Here is a 22,220-nt window from a genome sequence, read left to right as displayed (position 1 = left end):
GTTAATTTTGAAATTTGCCTCTTGATCACACCCGATCGAATCGTGACCGTTGATCTCATCAACGATCAGCACCAAAACCAAAACCAAAACCGTCCATCGCGAGCCACGCGGGTATGAGCAAAATGCGCCTCTCAAACGCTGCACACACGCGTACGCGCGCGTTGCGTGATATCAAATCCCCATACTCGCCTCTAAAGCGCTGCGCACACGCGTACGCGCGTCTTGCTCACACCCACGCGGGTGTGAGCAAAATGCGCCTCTCCCACGTTTTTCAACACCAAACCTTATTAGACTTCTCATCTACCCTGATGATAATTTATCTACAAGTTGGTGTATAGAAGAGAAGGATAGATATAGAAAGATGGGTAGCGTGAGGAGGATGAAGTTGGGCTCTCAGGGGCTGGAGGTCTCTGCACAGGGATTGGGCTGCATGGGCATGTCCGCCTTCTATGGACCACCAAAGCTAGAGGAAGACATGATTGCTCTCATCCATCACGCCATTAACAATGGTATCACCTTCCTTGACACCTCCGACATGTATGGCCCCTTCACCAACGAAATCCTGCTCGGAAAGGTTTCTTGAATTGTTTCTCTTTTATTTTTTTTCTGGGTTTTCGTCGTTTAGATAAAATTTGATTTCTCCTTTTTTTTATTTTCTTCTGATTACTGTCGACAGGCTTTGAAGGGGGGGATGAGAGAGAAGGTGGAATTGGCGTCCAAGTTCGGGGTAAACTTTGCAGATGGGAAGAGGGAAATTAGGGGGGATCCGGAGTACGTTAGGGCATGCTGCGAGGCCAGCTTGAAGCGGCTCCAAGCTGACTGCATCGATCTCTATTACCAGCACCGAGTCGATAAACGAGTTCCCATCGAAGTCACGGTGAGTGCTTTAATTATAAATGGTTTGGTTGATAGATTTGATCATTTGATCTTATAAGAATTGTTCAAATTAGATGTCGATCAAATATTATCGGTTCTGCTATTGGTGTTCGTCAGTAAGGGCTTGGGGCTAAGTTTGATAAGTTGGCGACCATGGAATTGAACTCCGATTTTGCACCAATTTTGCAGAATTTAAATGATGCCCTCCCGACCCTCATCGGTTCTCAATACCTCCAAAAATTAGGAACTAGCGAGCTTGAGATCGCACATTTCTGAATTCCACGTTACACTACTCAAATAATCTTAATTCATAAACACACTGAAAACTCGAACTCTGTCGAGAAACGGGTTGCTTTTAAAGGGATGATCCCTGAGAGTGAGAACTGGTCAGTGTGTGAAGTTTGGACGATTGAGCCTCGAGACGAGCTAGCTGAGTTAGCTAACTCGCTTGGGTCTGTCCATGCCCGGACCAGGAATGTGGATTCTGTTCTTTCATTGAAATATTGGGAATTGGTCTTGTATACCCAACTAGAAGAACGGGGCCACTAATCTTACCTATTTTATTATTATTATTTTTTTTTCTTGTGAAAATATGACCTATTAGGTTCTGTACTTCTGTTTGTAACTTATTGTCTAGGGTAAAATGCAAAAACCTCCCTTGAAGTTTTTGACAATCATAAAAACCTCCCCTATAGTTTTATTTTAACAAATACCTCTTTTGAATTTTTGAAAAACTGAGATTGATGCACCAGTTTTTTTCTAAATACCCATACTACCCTTTTATAAATTATTTTACATACAAAATTACTGAAATAACCCCATTTTAACTCAGCAAAAACCTCTTTTAACGATCATTTTAGTAATAAAAATTACTGAAATATGTTTTTCTGTTGAGTTAAAATGTGATTATTTCAGTAATTTTGTATGTAAATTAATTTATAAAAGGGTAGAATGGGTATTTGGAAAAAAACTGGTGCACCAATCTAACGCTTTCTGTCTTGAACAGTTGCGGAAGAGAGGTTTTGTTGAATTTCTCAAAAGTTCAGGGGAGGTATTTGTTAAAATGAAACTATAGGGGAGATTTTTATGATTGTCAGAAACTTCAGGGGAGATTTTTGTATTTTACCCTATTATCTATATTGTAAATTTATGGTAGTTTTTTTATTTGATTTTTTTATTAAATGGTTTTCTTTTTGATAAATTGATTTTTTATTTGATTAAATAAGGTTTGATTTGTAATTAACACCCCACACCATTTAAAATCTTTATAATGACTCTTATTCGAATTAGGAAGTTGAACTAGAAAAAATAATATGGGTCCCACAAGTTGGGGTGCAAATCGGGTAGGTTGGTCCAGGTTTAAGGTCAACCCTAAATATCGGTCCTAAGGTCAAGCCCAATTGGGCTCGAGTTGGGCTCATGTTTGCTTGGGCTAAGGTCGGGTTGGGTTTGGGCTGGGGTCAGGCTTGTCAATTGGGCTCAAGGTTTGCATAAACTTATTTAATATCACTAATTTTGACTTTTAAATAGAAATTTTGTATATTTTGCATATAACCATGCATGCACGTGTACGTATGTGTTTATGCATGCATAATGTTGTTTGTTCATTCATCCTAATAAAGGATATTTTTTTAAATATAATGAAAATTATAAAATCTCTTTTTTTGTAGGTCTTAAAAATTTAAGACCCTAACATGGAGTTATTTGGGCTTGCCTCAAGGGGCTTGGTACAAAGGCAGCTGGTAGAACTAGGAATGAAAGAAGTTTAACATCATATTAGTTATTTGAAATAATGCAATTGGGAAAGATATAAAGAAACTGAATGTTTGACATGCTTGAATATGTTTTATATGCTATTTTTTATTTTATTTTTGTGTTTTTGCTTTAAATATGTTTTATATTTTATGTTTATGTATTCTGATTGGAGTTAATAGGATTTTTAAAACACTTCATTTAAAATTAAAGTTTGATTTTTTAATCAATACTATTTTTAATATTTTCTTAATTTATTTTGAACTTTTTACATTTTTTTGCAATTTTTTTATTTTTTTATAACATTTTACACCTTGTTTCAAAAAGGTGTGTGCCTAACTTCGCGCCTTGCACCTCAGGTGCAAAATACCCTTTGCGCTTTTTTTGCACTTAGTGCTTTTAAAACATTGGTCTTTCCTAGGAAATACTACCCTAGGTTAGTGCATTTACCTAGGTAAAATGGCTTAAAAAAATGAAAGGGGCCTTATAATACGTTTGGTTGCTGAGAAAGGATGAGACTAGAAAGGATGGGATGAGAAAGACTGGGATGGGAAGAGAAATTTTTTTTCTTATGATTGCATCTTGTTTGTTTCCCAAGAAACGATATGCTAAATAACCAGTTTCCTGTGTTTGTTTACTAAGAAAATCAGTCAGTTTTGCAATGTGATGTTTTCAATAGCTTGACATTGTATTAATGCCAAAATCAGCACAAGAAATTGGTTTGTATTCATGCCAAAACCAGCAAAACAAAAGTTTTGTATTCATCCAAAAATTCAAAGCAAAGCATCCATCCATCACACGATGGTATTCATCCCAATAATGTCTCAAATACACCCTGCTATTCAGAAAAAAGGAAAAAATGAACACAAATCAATGGCCGCATGAACATTGTTACCTTTGCGCGAGTGAGCAAAAAACGATAATACCTCAAACCCAAAAATCATAAAAATGATACACATCTCAACCCAAAATGTACCATATTGAAAAAAAAAAAGACCACAAAACCGAAAAAAAATACAGAGCTACGGTTGATCTATACAGTCGTTCATTATTTTGGATCTGAAAATAGTTGAGATATCTTACCTTTGCGCAAGTGAGCAAGGAGATTTGGACCCTACAAGTTAAAAAATTGTATAGTATAAAACTTTATATTTTGTATTATTTTGTAGAGTGTAAAACTTTATATTGTAGAGTGCAAATTTGTAGAGTGTAAAACTTTATATTTTGTATATCAACGGTGATCACGTTGATATATCAACTTTATATGGGTGATCACGTTGATATATCAACGGTGTATTCTAATAACCTAAAACTGACCAATAAAAATGATATATGGGTGAGCACCTAATAGGAAAACCATCTTGGTGTTGGGCAAGGCTCTAAAAATTGCCTAGTCACCTAGGCGTCACCTTGACAACTATGGTAGTTAATGTTACCCTGTTAGGATAAATTCTCCAAGCTTATCTATTGATTGAGAACATTTTGTCCACATATTGATTATAGAATCTCAATTCATAATCCTACAATGTAAGTCATGGGGTAATTCACAGAAATAACACCACATGACACATGAATTGAGCAAGAAAAGAATGTTTTATTCATAAAGTAAACAATTCACAGCTATCTATTGGGCCTGGGGGCATACACTGTCCAACGGAAGTAAGTGAAAATATCTTTGGCATTGCACAATAGTCAACTTGTCTTTGAACTGAATATGAAGTCTTTATGGTATTCTGAACTGAATCATGCATAGGGTTGCATAATCACAAAACCGTGTACCTTCCATCAACTCCACTCATTAGAAAAATACCCCTGTCAGTTTCATGGTTTAGTGTCCTGCAAGTATTTCAAGCTTTATAGGCCTCTTAAGCTTGTGTTTCTTATGCCATGAGAAAAACAACAATATCAAATAGGTATCACCTATTGGGGGTTTCTTGGCTCTGGGGTCATGGGGACCCTTGCAAGTCTGATACCCACGTAACTTGCAACTTGTTATTCTAATAAATTAGCAACCACCATTTTATTGGTCCTGACTAAACATTATGTAAATCAGCATAATTAGGTGAATTGTAATCATCTGATTTGATTTTTTTGTTATCAATACTGATTTGACCATTATTTGTAGAGCTGCTTTTTAATCTTTTATTCATGTGGATTTTCAGACAAATTGATCTATTAAGTATGGTCCACAGTGGGTCCTTATGCTTGAAACAAGGAATAGGTGACAAATTACAGAGTTCTCAAACCCAACTATATATTCTATGACCAGATCCAAGATTCAGCCCTACTTAATAGTATGCTTATTCATACTAGTTAAGTTTGAATAATTCAATTTTCTTTTGGAAACCTTTTTTTTTTAATGAAAACCGGTGCATGTTTTGAGATCAATCCTTTGCACTTCAGTTTTCTACATTTCGATAACAATGCAACAGAGCCAACTGCATTTACCTATGCTTTTCTATTAAATGAAAAATCATTCTAGTGATTTTGTACTCCCCCCTGTGACTTCTAATACACCAGATGGAAGAACTCAAAAAGTTAGTTGAAGAAGGAAAGATAAAGTATGTAGGACTATCCGAAGCATGTGCATCAACAATCAGAAGAGCACATGCTGTGCACCCAATAACAGCAGTGCAATTAGAATGGTCCCTGTGGACAAGAGATGTAGAGGAAGATATAATTCCTACTTGTAGGTAAGGTGCCTACTGCAGGACATCCTGTATTTACTTGGGAAAATAATTTTTATAGTTGCTAATTCAAACTATGTTAAATGTTTCAGAGAACTTGGCATAGGCATTGTTGCATACAGCCCTCTAGGAAGAGGCTTCTTTTCATCAGGAAAAAAATTTGTGGATAATTTGGCTGATGATGACTTCCGGAAGGTTTGTATATCTTCATTTATGTGTGTATTGTGTTTGCAATGATGATTAAATTATACCAATTTTTTAATATTTTCGGTAAAATTTTCTTTAAAAGATTCAAATATGAATATTGTTGTCCCAAAATTTTCATGTAAATATTGCATGTTGAATGACGGTACTTGATTTAATTCATTTTCTGATAAAAAAAGCACTTCATTAATGATACTATTATTTTGTTTCTTGGAGTATATCATTATAATACCAGAAAATGATTGTATTATGACGAATTATTTATGAAATGTTCTTTTTTCCTTTTATGAATTGCTGAGGTTGCAAAGTTGAATGTTGTTGGCACGATCAAGCTTTATATACAGAACCTATTTAAAGCCACTTCCCAATCTGAATGTCTACAGAAAGAACAGGCTTCCTTCTCGGTCTTTCATGATTTCCGAACTGATATTTTCTTTAATTTCAATTTATTCATAAAGTCCAATTATTTTTTTAACCTTGAGGTTTTCTTTCCTTTCTGTTTTCTTGTATATCCTAGATTGGTGGTTTATTGGTTATTATTAAAGACTAAGACCATGGTTTGACTCCCAGATACTGAATCAGAAAATATTAATTTTTAACCCTAAGTTATATAAATCTTAAAGCCCATGTTCCATTTAAGAATCTTTTGTTATTATCATTTACATGAATTGTTCATGTAGATACCTCATTTTTACACACTTATGTCATTTCTCTAGGTGATTTTCAATGGACTCCTGATATTTTAGTTGTAGCTTCTCCAAGGAAAGGTGTTTTTGGCCACTTTCTAAGCTAAAATTGGAATTAATCAAATCAGACCATTAGAATGCAATGAGCTTTGAAATTTCTAAGTCCCTTGATACCCTTTGCGCTCAAATTGGAGTTTAATTTCCCACCTAATTGGTTGGTCCAATAACAGGCCTCCATTTGGAATATTTTCCTCCTAAGCTAATCTTGGACAAGATCGGGTGATCAAAGGCTTCTAAACTGTGGAACTATCCATCAAAGACCTTACGCCAAAGAGGCATCCGCATCAGACATCAAATCATCCATTAACCATATCCAATTAGAATTACCACCATCTAATCAGTGGCCTTAAAATCTTTTGTTCCATTCTTGTATATCCTAGCTTGGTGGTTATTGGCTAGTTATTGTTAAAGACTCAGAACGTGGTTTGACTCCCAGATACTGAATCAGAAGATATTCATTTTTAATCCTAAGTTATATGAATCTTAAAGCTCATGTTTCATTCTTTCTTGACATTATAGCATAAATGCACAACTTTTTATAGGTCATGGGCAGATTTGGGCAGTGGCCACCAAGACCTTAGAACCGTAAGGCCCTATCACTGGCAACTTATTGTGGAGAGATTGATTGGCAAAAAATCATCTTTAAACCTGATTGCAATTGTAATTCTGTTGCATACTATGAATAGCAGATGAATTCTTCAAAATTTTTAGAAATGATCCATAAATCAGATGTCTGTTAAATGTCATTTGACAAGCTAATTTAAGTGTAGCGTTTCTTATGTCACACCCACCCCATTATGTGTTCTAATTTCCTTAATACAGAATACATGGCAAATAATGAGTTAATGGTGGCTCTAAACCAACACTTGGGACCCCATAGCTCCAAGCCAAAGATACTCCCTTTCTGTGTGGCTAAAGATCTGATACTTATTGTTATTTTTATCCCTTTGGAGTCTTTTTTCTTCATCGTTCAGAAGCAAAATTTTTTAGTGTTAATTACTTTTAGTTTTAGTAGTTAAAAGTATTGTTACGTAATAACAACGTTTATGTTTGGATAATATCATTTGCATTAATTATTGTTTCATGTTTGAAATATGTATTTTAATTGTTGTAGCTTCTACCAAGATTCCAACCTGAGAATCTTGAACACAACAATAGCATATTTGAGCGTGTAAATGAACTTGCTGCAAGGAAAGGATGCACCCCATCACAGCTTGCATTAGCGTGGGTTCACCATCAAGGAAATGATGTCTGCCCCATACCAGGCACCACCAAAATTGAAAACCTCAACCAGAACATAGGAGCACTTGCTGTCAAACTAACACCTGAAGAAATGGCCCAACTTGAATCCTTGGCTTCATCAGATGCTGTTAAGGGTGATAGGTATGGATCAATGGCACCGACTTGGGTAGACTCTGAAACTCCAGATCCATCTACATGGAAAGGAAAATGATGCTTAGACCTGGGTAGACTCTGAAACTCTAGATCCACCTAAATTGAATGGAAAACGATGCTTTTCAGTTATATTTTTTGTTTTCTTCTCATAAAATTTCCAACTTACTTGTCTAGCCCCTAATATTTTGATTGGGTGGGTCGTTACTTGAGGACAATAAAGTTTTATGGTTTTGTAGTGTTATAATTTTATGCTTTGCATTTTCTTTGTTGTTGTTTATTTCATGCATTTAATATTTTATGTATGTGAAACTGTTATTATTTGTTAGGAATGTTGGGCTGATAAATGGCTAAATCATTGGAAATGGATACCGCCCGACATTAAACTTTGTTCGGTGTGTGTGTGACCTTGCTCGATTTTAGTAGGCATTTGGCACCGAAGTGTTTGACAAGCTTGCCACATTAGGAAAAAAACGGAAATGCTAAAATTAATCATGTTCGGCAATCCGTTTTTCAAAAAGATGTTGCGTGTTTTGGACCGTGGGTGTTTATTCACTAAACGTTTATATTTGATTTGTTTGTAAAATTAAGAAAATCAATAATGAATCGGTTTATTGACAGTTAGGCGTAAGGTTCAAAATATCGTATGCCCGATATGTTGGTAGAGGCGTATTGGGCAGTGTTAATAGTTTTTTTTTTTTTTTATCAAATCTGGTTCAGAGGGGCCGGTTTAAGGTTTGCCCACCCCTGAATCGGTCAAAACCTCGATACACCCTCTGTAGGGACATATTAGGAAGCTCCTGATATGATACGTTTCGACTGATATGGGTTGATTTGTATCGATACTTTGAGCCTTGCTTAGGCACCATTAAGCATCATATCATCAAAACAGTGAATAAACATTTACCTGTTGTGGGAAGTGTTAAGTTTCCCTCAATGGTAGGTGTGCACATAAATCAATGTATGTTTTTGCAAGTTTTTATGAAAACTTTGGGGTCGGCATGGCACGGCCCATGGTCTGGGCCCATGGGTTGAGCCTTGGGTCAGGTCAGGTCGTGCATCGGGCCAAAGCTATTTATTTAAAAAAATTAATAAAAAACTTAAAATTTTAATTTTATATGAATTTTGATTTTGTGTATAAAATTTCTTATATATGCAATAATTAAATAAATTAGTATAATAAAGTTAAAAAAAATATTTATTTTGTTAATATATTATATATTGTATATTATTATATATTGTAATTTATATAATAATATATAATTATATATAAATATATAAAATATATATATGTGCCATGTTGCGGGCCGTGCTGACATGCGGGCCACGGGCCTCAAACCCGCATCCCAGCACGGCATGGACCTCCATGCCGGGCCTAGCACGGCCTGTGGGCCTTCGTGCCGGGCCAGCCCGATTTATACCTCTAATCAGAAGTAGTATCTTTATTGGTGGCATTGATTGTTGCATTAGCAATTATCAGAATTTGGCCATAAACAAAGAGGTCATTAATGAGTGAAATATTTGATGCCTTATAATCAATAAGCTCCGGGGCCGATCAGCCGATGGTTTGAATGCCTTGTCTTTCAAAAATTTTGGAGCATTATTAAAGATTTTATCTTTTAGGTGGTTAAAGCTCATTATGAGAAATAGGTTTTTTTTTTTTCCTTTAGAAAAAAGGAAAAGCCTAGAAACAATTGATAATTACAAATAATTCATGAAATGATCCGCTCACTCAGAATGTCAGTGTATAAGATTGACATGGAAAAAGTATATTATAGATTGAATGGGATTTCATTGAGAAAATTATACTAAAATTTGGATTTTATGAGAAGTGGGTTTGAATGGGTCATGGGATACATCATATTTGTCTTCAATCAGATTTTGGTTAATAGCACCCTTTCTCTGTACATTTTTATTATGTGTACAGAAGGTTTGCTAAAACTTTTGAGAGAGGGTCCTAAGATTCCAATCTTCAATTTGTTGACAGTTGTTTTATATTTGCTAAAATCACAATCCCAAGTCCCAACATGCTTAAAGATCAAAGAAATTATAGAGGGAGGGTCCTAACATTTCAATATTCAATTTGTTGACAATTATTTTTATTTTTGCTAAAATCACAATCCCAATATGCTTAAAGACTCAATGGAATTCTAAATAGCCTTACTAATGCATCGAGACAATGTCCAAACTTTGCCAAATGTACAGTACAAATTTCAAAAAATATCCCTAATAGGCTACAAAAGATCTTGGCCGGAATTCTAAGATTCCCTTTGAAGTCGGTTCAAATTCCTACTTGGGGATCCCTATCATTAATGGAAGAGTTACAAAGAATACTTTCCTAAGTTTCAAAGGAAAGATTGTCAATAAACCTGCAAGATGGAAGAAATTAAAAACACTCTCTATATGACAGGAAAATTAGCACTATTTAATGATATCACAAATATGAAACCTTTTCATGAAGTCTTTCAAAAATTCCCAACAATATTGCTGAAGATATTGATAAATGTCAAAGAAATTTTCTATGGGCCAATACTAATAAGAAGCCGATTCATCTAATGAATTGTAGGTGTGTTTGCACTCAAAAAATAAAATTGGGGAGGTCTTGAGCTCAAAAATCTCCATTGGGTTAATAAAGCTAATTTATCTAGGTTGGGTTGAAGAATCCTTAATGAGGAAAATGTTTGGGTTAAAGTTGTTTAAAGCAAATATCCATAAGAATGAAAATTTTTGGAGAGTTCAAATCAAAAAGGGGATATCTTAGACTTGGAGGGGAATCTTGATGGCAAGATATCTTCTCAGCAGAGGTGTTGGATGAGAGCTTGGAAATGGTAGATCAATTAACTGTTGGCATGATAGATGGATGGGCTGGTGATTCATTGATTTCTGAAAATATTCCCCATGATTCAATTGAAAACAACAACCTTAAGTTTTGGAACCTAAAGAAAATAAAATGATCCGGAGACTAAACTCTAATGATTTCAATTGAATTTCTAAGTTTGGAAGCTCAAATGCCCCCCCTATGATGAAAGTTTTCCTCCGTCTCCTTAGGAGTACAGATACAAATATGTAAAGTATTTTGTACTATTTTGTATGCATTTTGCACCGTACATATTTGTATTGTATTCCTTCCAAACCGAGCCTTAATAACAAGCTTCCATCAAAAAATCTTCTTAGGAGGAAAGGAGAAAATATTGATGGCTGTTGTAGACTCTGAGGAGGATTTGGATCTATATCTAAAAACCTTATGATTGTTAAGCAAGCTTACATGGTTGTTAATCCAAATCTAATGGGGCTGAAGGTTCAGGACTTTTTTTGAGAGTTTGGTGGTCCAGTATTTGCAAAAATATTACGGGACAAGACCATTAAGACTTGGAAGCACATCAAGCGGCAATAATCAGAACTAGGTATGATTAAAATCAATTTTGATGCTTCCCGTACCAATGCTGGCATTTGTTCGATAGGCAATAATGCAAGAAACCATCTTAGTGAAATTGTTAATGTTATAGCCATGGTTTAAAGTATCGATACGATACGCATATCGGCAGTATCGTATCAGTACATAGAAACACCCGAAATACCTTCTTTTAGTTTTTTTTTTCCACATTTTGGTTTTTAAGGAAGTTAAAAATAGGTACTTTTTATCAAAAAAGGTGTTTCGGAACCATGGTTATAGCCATGTTATTAAAAAAAAAAAAAGGTATTTTGGGGCGTATCTTTTTCAAATGATACAATACGATACACCCAATATGGGGTGTATCATATTGATACTTTAAACCATGGTTATAGCATATAATCTTGGCATCGCAACTATTAAGCCTTAGCTGCTTGGGAAGTGCACAACCTGGCCTTGAACTTAAAAAGATTATCCTATTATTATAGAGGATGACTTAAAGTTCGTGATTTCGTGCCTGCAACAAGTGATAACACCCTTTCGAACCTCAGAAACATCATTCATGACTGTTTGGAAATGGATCAGTTCAAGAATGGATTGGTGTATGATGATGCGTGATCTGGAAGCTCCTACCTAAAGGATGACCTAGACCTTAGTCGTGTAGCGAGTTGGACTAAGCTGTGAGACAGAGGATTAGAGCACCCGGGGCGGTTAACCCGACAAGGTCGTTCCGATGCTTAAGTCAGTACTGTGTCGTGATTGGGAGCTAGAATCTGAGTGCTAGAGAGCTTGTATGCAAGTAATCGCACGTAATTGGACCATGGAGGGGTTAATGCTCTTATATAGCTAAGTTATTGCGGATTTCCCAGAACAGTTCCGAGATCTGCAACTTGAATGGGCGAGATCCGTTACCCCTTTAATCGGGGAGTAACGTATCAATCAATGAACCTCATTATCGCCGCCCGATTCGGACGGGGAGAAGATAAGGCATGCTGTTATGCGGTATGATCCCGTAATATTCGAAGTCTGCTAGAAAGCTATTGGGATTTATTACGTGTCACTTCGGTTCCTGGGTCCCGAACTCGATTAGCCGCCGAGGTGGTGTTATGCCGAGGTGACCTTATGCCGAAGTGACTTTATGTCGAAGTGACTTTATGCCGAGCTCCGCATACCGCTAACTAGGCTCCCCTTGCTGAGTTGTCATCCTACAAGCAGATCGCGTCTACATGACTTTTATTTACTAGGTCGTCCTAAATTACTCCTTATCAATTGCCCCCCACTCCTCATGGCAGGGGTCCAAACCCAACATGGGGAGTTCACGACGAGCTTAGGTGGATTTGGCACGGAATCTTGGTGACGTGGAGGGGGAGTCGTTGGTCGGACCTATTCGATTGTTCGGCTCAACCAGGAAGTGACCCAGATCGCGTACCCGGTACGCGTAGACGTCAAGCCGATTATAGACTCTACGAACGTCAAAACACGCACTATATTGATTTCAACATCGGGAGGCGTGCAACTAGTTTTCCTAGGAATCGTCGGATCGTGTTGATCTTGGCCGTTGATTCCCAAATATACTGGCTATAAATAGGGGCCAAAGGGCCCACTTTCTTCGCCACAAGTTCGCAAGCCCACAAATTTTGAGGTCGCGCTCAAGTCTTTTAGTTCGGTATCAGCCTTTTCTGGGTCCGAGGTCGTCTCCTTTTATTCGGTCTTCATTTTGGTGACTCCACCTTCCTTTGCTTTTTCCTTTTGATTCCATTGTCCTTTCCTTTAATATGTCTAGCCTTAGCTTAGGTAGTCTTCTAGACGGGAGCGGCGAGTCTACTGGGGCCGAGGTGGGTACCCCGGCTCTAATCGTGGATGCTCGTCCTATCAAGGTGGTCACTTCAAGATAGGATGTGGTCCTCGGTCCGCCTGAGGTGGACTCACCTCCACCTCAGCGGGAGTAAAATGTTTTTGGTAAATTGGCTTCCACCTCCCACTGAGGTCGGTTGCCAGACAACTTCGGCTTGTCAAATAACGGCGAACAGGCTCCTAGCCTTAGTAGCCCGATACAAACTCCCTAGCAACCTTGTGTATAGCATCCCCCTAGGCAACTTTCCTTGGGATCATGACCACAATGAGATCATGGTCTTCGAGGAGAAGCTCATAAATGGTCCACGTCTCCCACTTCACCCCCTTATAATCGAGATCGTTAAATTCTTTAACATTACCATAGACCAGCTACACCCGAACTCTATCCGTAATATTGTAGGGACCATTTCTCTTTATCATGATTACAACCATCCCCTTGACCTCGACATCTTATCTTCGATCCTTTCTATTAAGAAAAATTCGTCTTGTGTTTTGCCCGAGCACAGGCGAACTTACTACTTGTCTCCTAGTCCTAGGTACAAACTGTTGCACGAGCTCCCTAATAAGGTCCCGGCCAGGAAGAGGCGTTATTTCGTGGTCCGTAGCACTGAGGGGTGGCCCTTCCTGACTCACTGGAGGGCCGCCATCCAGGACCCCAACGTTAGACTAGACCTGAAAGCAAGGGAGGAGGTCTGATCTTGGGCAGAGCTCGACCTGAAGTTCGAAAACTTCGTGACCGAGGAGAAGCTCGTGCAAGCCATCCTAAGTCCTCCTGGTAGGCCGCTACTTGTTGTACTTTTTATATTCGTTTTACCTTGGTACTGTATCTGACTTAGCTCGTTTCTTATTGCAGCTACCATGGACGACATCCCTACCGATGAACTCTTCGGGAGCATGAAAAAGGGGAAGAAGAAGAAGAGAGCCTCCAAAAAGGATCGCGTCGAGACTGAAGCACCCCCAACTGAGGTTGTCGTTCCTAAGCCCAAGCACCCACCTGTCGCCGAGCAGCCTCTCGTAATCGATCTGGTTGAGGAGGACTCGGGAAAGGCCACCCCACCCCACATACTCGAGGAGGCTATGTCTTCAGACCCTATTCCAGCGGTTGCCCTGTCTTTGGGCAGCGATGCTCTAGTTCGGAGCATTTTGACTCTGAAGTTTAGCCTTCTCAAGAGCAAAGACACGGTGTTTACTGAGGAGGTTTCTTGTTGGGCCGACTTGCCAATTGCTCAGCTTGGGGCCTGAGCGGCCACACACTGTATGGTTGTATGTTCTTGAACTTATCTTTCAAATTGCCCTGCACTTAGATTTTTTGTATACTGATGCTTGTTTTCTTCTCTTGGCAGGTACTCCTCCATCCACGCCTTGGCTTACTAGTCCGAGGTGAACCTAAAGCGGGCTCTCGAAGCCGAGGAGTCTTCCTGAAACACCCACACCAAACTGAACTTAGCTCACAACGAAATCAACCAACTGAAGAACGACGCACGAGGTAAGGAGCTGCTAACTCTGCTAATGTCAGAGAAGAAGGAACTCGAAGAGCGTGAAACGGCATTGAAGAGTGAGATCGAGAACCTTGAGGCCCACGTGAAGGAATGAACTGAACTCCTGCTTTAGGCCTTTGGATCAGCTTTTTAAGACATTGATTCAACCAAAGCTTCAGTCCTAACAAAACAGGCCCTTCTCTTCTTTAATGAAATTTGTGTAAACCAAGGAAAGAAAAGAGTAAGACAAAAATCAGAATACGTTGAAGCCAAAGTAAAACGTATGCAACAACTTAGACATTTTGTTAGCACCTGGCCAGGTTTTAAAAACCAACCCAGAAACGAAACCACTTTGGCCACTGGTTTTTAGGTCAGCAGTTCAACTGTCTGTTTTGAACGGATCAACCCATTATATTTTAAAAATTAAAAATGACCCAAAAACCATTCTCCGCATCGAATGGTTTAGTGATCAACCATCCAAATCAGCAGTTTGCTGATCAAATCAATGCTTTTTTTTTGGAAATTTCCGGATCAAGCATAAAACGAAACCATACAACTGACCATTCCTAGGTCGAACAGTCTGATCAACTGGTCCGGTTTGGTTTTTAAAACAGTGGCACCGGATACTATTATGACTAAACCTGTTTATGGGCCGAACTTGAGCTTTTGCCAAACTTTGATTAGAGTCCAGTCCGAAGCCCAAGCCCAACACAGCGTAAGCCAGGCCCGAAGCCCAGCCCATTAACATGTCTAATTGTGATGTCTCTCAAAGGGTGTGGAATAGGCGAATGCACACCCCACACACCCAAACTTGTGGAATTGAGAACGAAGACTCCGTAGCCGGCCCTAGATTTCCGGAATAATTATTTAAATAGACTTTTATCCGATATGACTCAGCCTCTGGTCTTATAGTCTTTGGAATGACGCACAATAGCTGAAATCTAAAACAAAAGTATATCAATCACGGCCCATGGCCCACCTCTCTCTCTTATTTTTCTGAATTATTTGTTCTAGAGTAGAAGAAATGACCAAACCCAACCCAACTGCATCCATTGTCTACAAATACGAGAGAACAAAATATCCCAACAAAGAACTAATATTCAGAAAGATGATGGGTGGGATAAGGAGGATGAAGTTGGGTTCTCAAGGTCTGGAGGTATCGGCTCAGGGTCTGGGCTGTATGGGCATGTCCGCTGTCTATGGGCCCCCAAAGCCAGAGGAGGACATGATTGCTCTCATTCACCATGCTATTAGCAGCGGCATCACCTTCCTCGACACTTCTGATATCTATGGCCCTTACACCAACGAAATTCTGCTTGGAAAGGTATCATTTTTTCTTTGAACGATTCCAACGTGCAGTTTAAGTTTTTATGTTGAATGGTTTCTTGAAATAGTACGGGAGATTGTTTAATCGGAGTGGTCGAGTTTCGAGTCTAATAAACCTATTTATAAGGACCCACCTAACAGGTTAGGGGGTGTGTTCTACGATATGAATGTTTTTGTCTTCATTTGTTTTTGGAATCACCACATCAACAAAAAAAAAAAAGAAAAAGAAAAAACTTGTTCTTGAACTTTGTTCTTGTTTTCAAAGTGAAAAACAAGTTGGTTTTGTTTTGAAAAAACAATGCATATTTTGGGAGCCAACTGGTTTTTAAAAACAAAAAACAAATTTTCTGGTATAGAAATTATATGATTTATAGAACATGATGTTGAATAATGGGATGAAAACATTTTTTTTGAAACCAGATTCAAGAACATGTTTTTTGTTTCAGTTTTGGAAACAAAAAACATGTACACAACGAATAACACGTTTCTTGTGTTTTTACTTTAAGAAGCAATCTGTTTTCAAACAAGATCGTTTTGATTTGTCTTCGAAACTGGCAACAAGAAAAACGCCCCCTTATCGAATGATTCCTATGACAAAGATCGAAGATCGATCTGGCAAGTCCAAGACTCCAGAATCTGGATCTACACACACCTCTTTAGATGGCAATTTGGGTTGGTTATTCGAGCTGGATTTACCTGGACTGACCACATTAACAGGAAAAATGAAATTTCCACTTAAATTTGTGCTTTTCAACTGTAATCATACTGGGTTGGATGCATCCCTAGGCTCTGAAGGGAGTGACGGAGAAGGTGGAGTTGGCAACCAAGTTTGGGATCAGAAGTTATGGCGCCGACGGCAGCATAGAAATTTGTGGGGATCCCGCCTATGTGAGGGCATCATGTGAGGCCAGCCTGAAGAGAATTGATTGTATTGATCTCTATTACCAGCACCGCATTGATAAACGGGTTCCTATCGAAGTCACAGTAAGTCCCTTTATTTTTCTTCTTCATTTGATGACATCAGTAGTCAATAGACAGACACTATATATATATATATATATATATATATTTCGGTAAGTTTGAAAGATCGAAAATCTGGAAAAATGAGAAGATGCATGTATGGAAAGACCCAGCAAGACTAAAAATGCCTAATTTCAAGAAGCTTTCTGGTCTTTCTGCGTGATAGATAGCCTTTAAATGTATTTTTGAAAAGTTTGGTAGACTAAGCCGCTTACCAAATGGTCATTGTCTTTAAAGACAAAACCCCAAAAGCTTAATATGTCTTTTGACCATCTGGACCGTTGGAAGGTCTTTTTAGAAAGACTTGCCAAACAACAGGCATGATTTTCTAATAAACTATACATATATGTATATATGTTTACATATACATGTAAATATGTCTCAATTTTTAGTATGGACTGATTGACGAACCTGAATCTGACCTGGGCCCGAATCCAATTCAAGTGCACCATATTTTAGTGCAGGCTGGTTTCAGTTTGGTTAATTCTGACTTGACTTCAGGATCAGATTGAATTTGGACTTTAGGCCTAATTCTTAGGATCAAACCTGGGTTGAGGTAAAATCTGGCCTAACCCACTTGACTTGCACCCAGGATCAAACAAAGATTTTTGATTCACAAGATTCTAGTATAAGAGGGAGCAAAACAGAGTAGGAGAAGGCTGTAACGTAGTCTACATTATTTGGTCAAAAACCGTCTATTTGGTCAATAATCCATTGATTCGGGCAGTTAAACTATCGACCCTTTTGACATGGGCAACAGTTTTGACCATTTTTTATTTTAATTTGTAACAGGCCATCCATTTGAACCGGATGATTGAAGCATAAACCTGGAAACCGGTGGCCAAAGCAGTTCTAGTTCCAGGTCAATTTTAAAACATTGATCAGTACTCTCTTGGAGAATGAATAATTTACTTATCTACTTGTCCGGTAACATTTCACTCGGCCAAACGCTGTATTTGTGAGTATCCAGGCAACATTTCCCCAAGAATCACTTGATTGAGAAAACGTGTTACCCGAATAATACAAAACAAACAAGACCTAAGTTAAATAGGCAACTAAAGGCCCAACTAAAATTAAATTTTACAAACTGTTGATTGCTCCCACGGTCTCAAAGTTCTAATTTATGTCGAAATTAGAACCAAGAGGCTAGGATTCGGAAGACCCCCAAACTTTGGCAGATAAAGTTTTCAATACCACCTTTGGGATCAAACCGGCCGGTCTACATCTTCCTTTTGTCAAGTGTACATGGTTTCACTTGAGCAAAAACAGAAGTCTGAGTCTTCTTCAGCCCCATATTTTTCTAGGAAAAAGGCCTAATTTTGTGAGAAAGCAATCAGGTGGCCTTTAATTTGTCTTATCAGTAGGTTTATCTAAGTTAGTTATCAAAAGTAATGCATCATCAATTAAAAAGAAAGTTTTGGATTGCTTATTTGGAAAGTAAATGCCTATTCTAATAAGTACTTACAAGAGTTTGGTGAAAAAACATTTATTATTTTAGATAGGGGTAGTGTAGGTATTTTCAAAATGATGTGGCAGGCCAAGGTAAGTGAGAAAGGAAATAGACACTTACTGAATAAGCAGTTAAAAATTTTGGGCTTATTGGTGTGGTCTCAACCCATGTTTATTTAAATAAGTACTTATTTTTAAGCACTCTCAAATTTGACTAAGTATTCCTCTTAAGGTGGTGTATGTGCTTGCCTGTCAGGCTATTCTAATGTGTCAATCCATTGAATGGAGTAAGTATTCCTCTTGATTTTGTTGATTGTAATTTGGAAGATGCCTGTAATTCTTTTTGTTGATAATTTGGGGCCCATTTGGCGTGTCTTTTTGGGAAGATCTTCTGGTAGTTCTGACATACAAAAGACGTATTGAGCTTTTGTATGAAGATCTGAGCAGTCCAAAGCACGTTTGGCAGACGTGCATCTTTCTGCATGAGATTAAAATGCAAAAGACGCGAGAAGCTTCATTTGGAGCTTCCCGAAATCAGCCAAAAATGGGTTTCTCACGTCTTTTCGGCATTCTGTTTTTTAGCGGCTAGATCTTCCGCGCGTCAAACGGAAATAGACCAAAAATCGGTCTTCACGCCTTGTAAACAGCCGAAAAACCGTGCGGAAAGACACGCCAAACAGACCTTTGGTCTTTTTGTCTTTTAAACCAAATAAAAATTAAAAAAAAAAAAAGATACTGATGAAGTTTATTTATCAACTCTATTTGATAGATGGGAAAACAAATATACTTTTTTTACTGAGATGGTTAAAGTAGAAAACTTTGTTTGTGGGAAACCAAACACCCCTAAATTATTGTTGTTAACACTTTTAAATTAAGTTCAAAATTCAAATGCATGGGAACTGGGTTCCTTACCAATCGATTGTTTGGATATATTGCAGCTATCTTCCCATGAACAATTTCTATGCCTCAAGATTTGTAGTTTTAAATAGTAATGAAGAGTATAAATAAATTATGAGCATCTACACAAACATAACATCAACTCTGCTTGCTGATCTACCCCAAGATCAAGGTTCAAAAAACCGACACGTACGTATCGGCCGATATGTATATCAAGAGCATTCCGATATGCCCTTATAGAGGATGTATTGAGGTTTTGACCGGTTCAGGGGGTGGAGGAACCTTAAACCAGTCCCCTGAACTGGATTTAAAAAAAAATTAAAAAAAAAGTAAAAAAGAAAGTACCGATATTTAGAACCTTGCCTAAGATTTGTGTCTTATTCTAATTGATCTATTATTATTTGTGGACATATATCAAGTTTCTCTATTACAAGTATATTTTCAGTTCTGCTAACTGTGCTTTTTTCTTTCCAATTTTAAAGATTGGAGAACTCAAAAAACTAGTTGGAGAAGGAAAGATAAAGTATATAGGATTATCTGAAGCCTCTGCTTCAACAATCAGAAGACCACATGCTGTTCATCCAATAACAGCAGTGCAATTGGAGTGGTCTTTATGGGAAAGAGAAGCAGAAGCTGATATAATTCCTACCTGTAGGCATGTATTTACTCTGCTAGCTTATTTACAGTTGCATATTCAATATATGGGTTTGATTATGATACCGAAAAGATATGATATCCAAAAAACTTCTGATCAATCAACTGATATCATAAACATGGTAGCCAATCAGGTGTTATTTAGCAAAATTCATGGGTGAGTTTTGATTAGTCAAAACTCATGCAATACCATGTCTTTCCCGCATCACAGATTTTTCTCCCAAATGTATAATTAATTTTCTTTTATTATTTAGAGAACTTGGCATCGGAATTGTGGCATATAGTCCTCTAGGAAGGGGGTTCTTCTCCTCTGGATACAAGGTTGTTGAAAATCTTTCTGATGACGATTTTCGTAAGGTTGGTAACTTGCCATCTGTACATGAACTTCAATTATATATATGAGATCTTATTTCTAATCTGGTCCCTCTCTATAGTGAAGGCTAAAAACTTAAGTTGGACGACTACTTTTCAGTTCATCCTACTCTTTCATTGAATCCTATATTTAAGATATTAACTCCCATTCTCTCTTATTGATTTCTATATTTAAAGCGTTTTTTATTTTCTTACCGTTAAATTCCACCAACTATGAAACTAAGGACATTCAATTGAATTTCTAGTAGACTCTCCCACGGTTTCAACCTGAAAATCTTGAGCACAACAAACATATATTTGAGCGTGTAAATGAAATGTCTAAGAAGAAGGGGTGCACTCCTGCTCAACTTGCTTTGGCTTGGGTCCATCACCAAGGAAGTGATGTGTGTCCTATACCAGGCACCACGAAAATTACTAATTTCAACCAAAACATTGGAGCCCTATCTGTGGAACTGACAAGAGAAGAAATGGTTGAACTTGAAAACCTTGCTTCATCAGATGCTGTTAAGGGTGAAAGATATGCAAAAAGTTCTTGGACTTGGAAAGAAACAGAAACTCCAGAATTGTCTTCATGGGAAGGTCAATGAAACTGAGCTTGGTTGAAAGCCTAGCAAAAATGTTCACTTTAGGTTCATTTTTACAAGTTTGTTCCCAACTTCCTATATTTAAACAATAAAGATGTTTTGTGTTCAATCATATAATGTATTTTGTTGATGCTTAAGAACTTTGGAATTGTAGTCATTATTGGGTGTTAATTGTTAGATAGTGTTTGCCCTTAGAATCTGATGGTTGACTTAAACAGTTTTTTGTAAAGTTCAGTTTTTTTTGAGAGGGGGGGGGGTGGGGAAGTTGATGAATAGGATTTTGGTTCCCATTGACTAAAATGTCCATGTTCTTTTACTAGATTTATCTAGGGTCCAATTTTCCTTGGGTAAGTGATACCCATCTCCCAGGTGGATAAATAACTTTTCCACATGGGGGAAAGTTGCCAACACTTGGATGGGACAAAATTGCCCCTTTTAATAATGGATTATTATGGTTAAAACAATCGTTTTCTTATTTACCTGGGAATAAAAGAATATAGGTAAATGCACTTACCCAGATAAACAACTTTCCGAAAAGCAAACGGGGCGTTAGAGAGTCATTCTCATTGTAAACTTCTACCACTTATTGTAATCTCTACAAATATTCAATTAGAGAATGGAACATCACAATCATCTTCTTCAACCTACTATTTGTCTTCCTTTGATCTTCTAATTGTCTCAAGTCTCTTTTATGTTTTCACTTAATTTATAGGGCACAACTATATCATCATCCAGCCTTATCCCAACTATAAGAGATTAGTTACGTAAAATATATGTTCATGAAAAAGACCACATTCATTTAATATAAAATAAGAAGAAATTTTTTATATCTAGGAGTAGGAGATGTTTAATCTAAACCAGATTTAATTTAAAAAAATCATAGATAGCAAAAAGCAGCTATGATAAAGGTGTCCTAAACATTACACATGCCATGTAAATCACTAGCCAATATATGTAATGAATGGCCACAGGATGTGCTAACATAGTCACTGTTTTGCTTTGTCTTTACGGTTTAGGCCTTCAAGAAGAGACTAAAAAAGAGGGTTTGACTATGATATAGAAAAGATATGATATCCGAAAAACAATTGATCAATAAACTAGAATCATAAACGTGGTAGCAAATAAATTCATGGGTGGATTTGATTGGTCAAAATTCTTTCCATACCATGTCTTTGGGTTCGACTACAAAGCCGAAAAGACATGATACCAAAAAAAACTTATAATCAATCAACCAACATCATATAGTAACCAATCAGATGGGGTTTCATTAGAATTCCAGAGGGGTTTTGATTATTAAAAGTTTCTGGAATCATGTCTTTCGAGTCTCATAGATTTTCCCTTAACTATTTTTGATTAGTAAATGTATGGTGTATAACCATCCATCTTTTAATTTTAATATAAATGTTTTATACAAAAGTCCTATTTTGAACATAGAGGCAAAGTCTTTGGGCTAAATCTTCTAGGTGGAGAGAGGAATGTGGAGACTCCCTTTGAGCTCAAAACTAAGGTACCATGCATAAGATTGCTGGAACATTAAT

General features: G+C 37.4%; 2 protein-coding genes across 2 annotated transcripts; both read left to right on the top strand.

Annotated features, from left to right (window-relative positions):
• The first annotated feature begins 205 nt into the window (after window positions 1-205).
• On the top strand, window positions 206-7,904 carry LOC104593321 (putative aldo-keto reductase 2). Its single transcript, XM_088891592.1, has 5 exons — window positions 206-574; window positions 677-877; window positions 5,149-5,321; window positions 5,408-5,510; window positions 7,380-7,904. Exons 1-5 carry the CDS (start codon window positions 362-364, stop codon window positions 7,716-7,718), a joined length of 1,029 nt encoding a protein of 342 aa, XP_088747718.1. The 5' UTR covers window positions 206-361; the 3' UTR covers window positions 7,719-7,904.
• Window positions 7,905-15,391: 7,487 nt separating this feature from the next.
• Window positions 15,392-20,859, top strand: LOC104593322 (putative aldo-keto reductase 5). Its single transcript, XM_088891591.1, has 5 exons — window positions 15,392-15,704; window positions 16,493-16,690; window positions 19,555-19,727; window positions 19,981-20,083; window positions 20,347-20,859. The coding sequence occupies exons 1-5, from the start codon at window positions 15,405-15,407 to the stop codon at window positions 20,683-20,685; spliced, it is 1,113 nt and encodes a 370-aa protein (XP_088747717.1). The 5' UTR covers window positions 15,392-15,404; the 3' UTR covers window positions 20,686-20,859.
• Window positions 20,860-22,220: the final 1,361 nt, after the last annotated feature.

This window comes from Nelumbo nucifera, chromosome 7, assembly GCF_055504915.1.
Source record: "Nelumbo nucifera cultivar China Antique chromosome 7, China Antique-T2T, whole genome shotgun sequence".
NCBI classification, from domain to species: Eukaryota; Viridiplantae; Streptophyta; class Magnoliopsida; order Proteales; family Nelumbonaceae; genus Nelumbo; species Nelumbo nucifera.
Note: the sequence above shows the minus strand (reverse complement) of the source record. Positions and strands in the feature narration are given on the sequence as shown.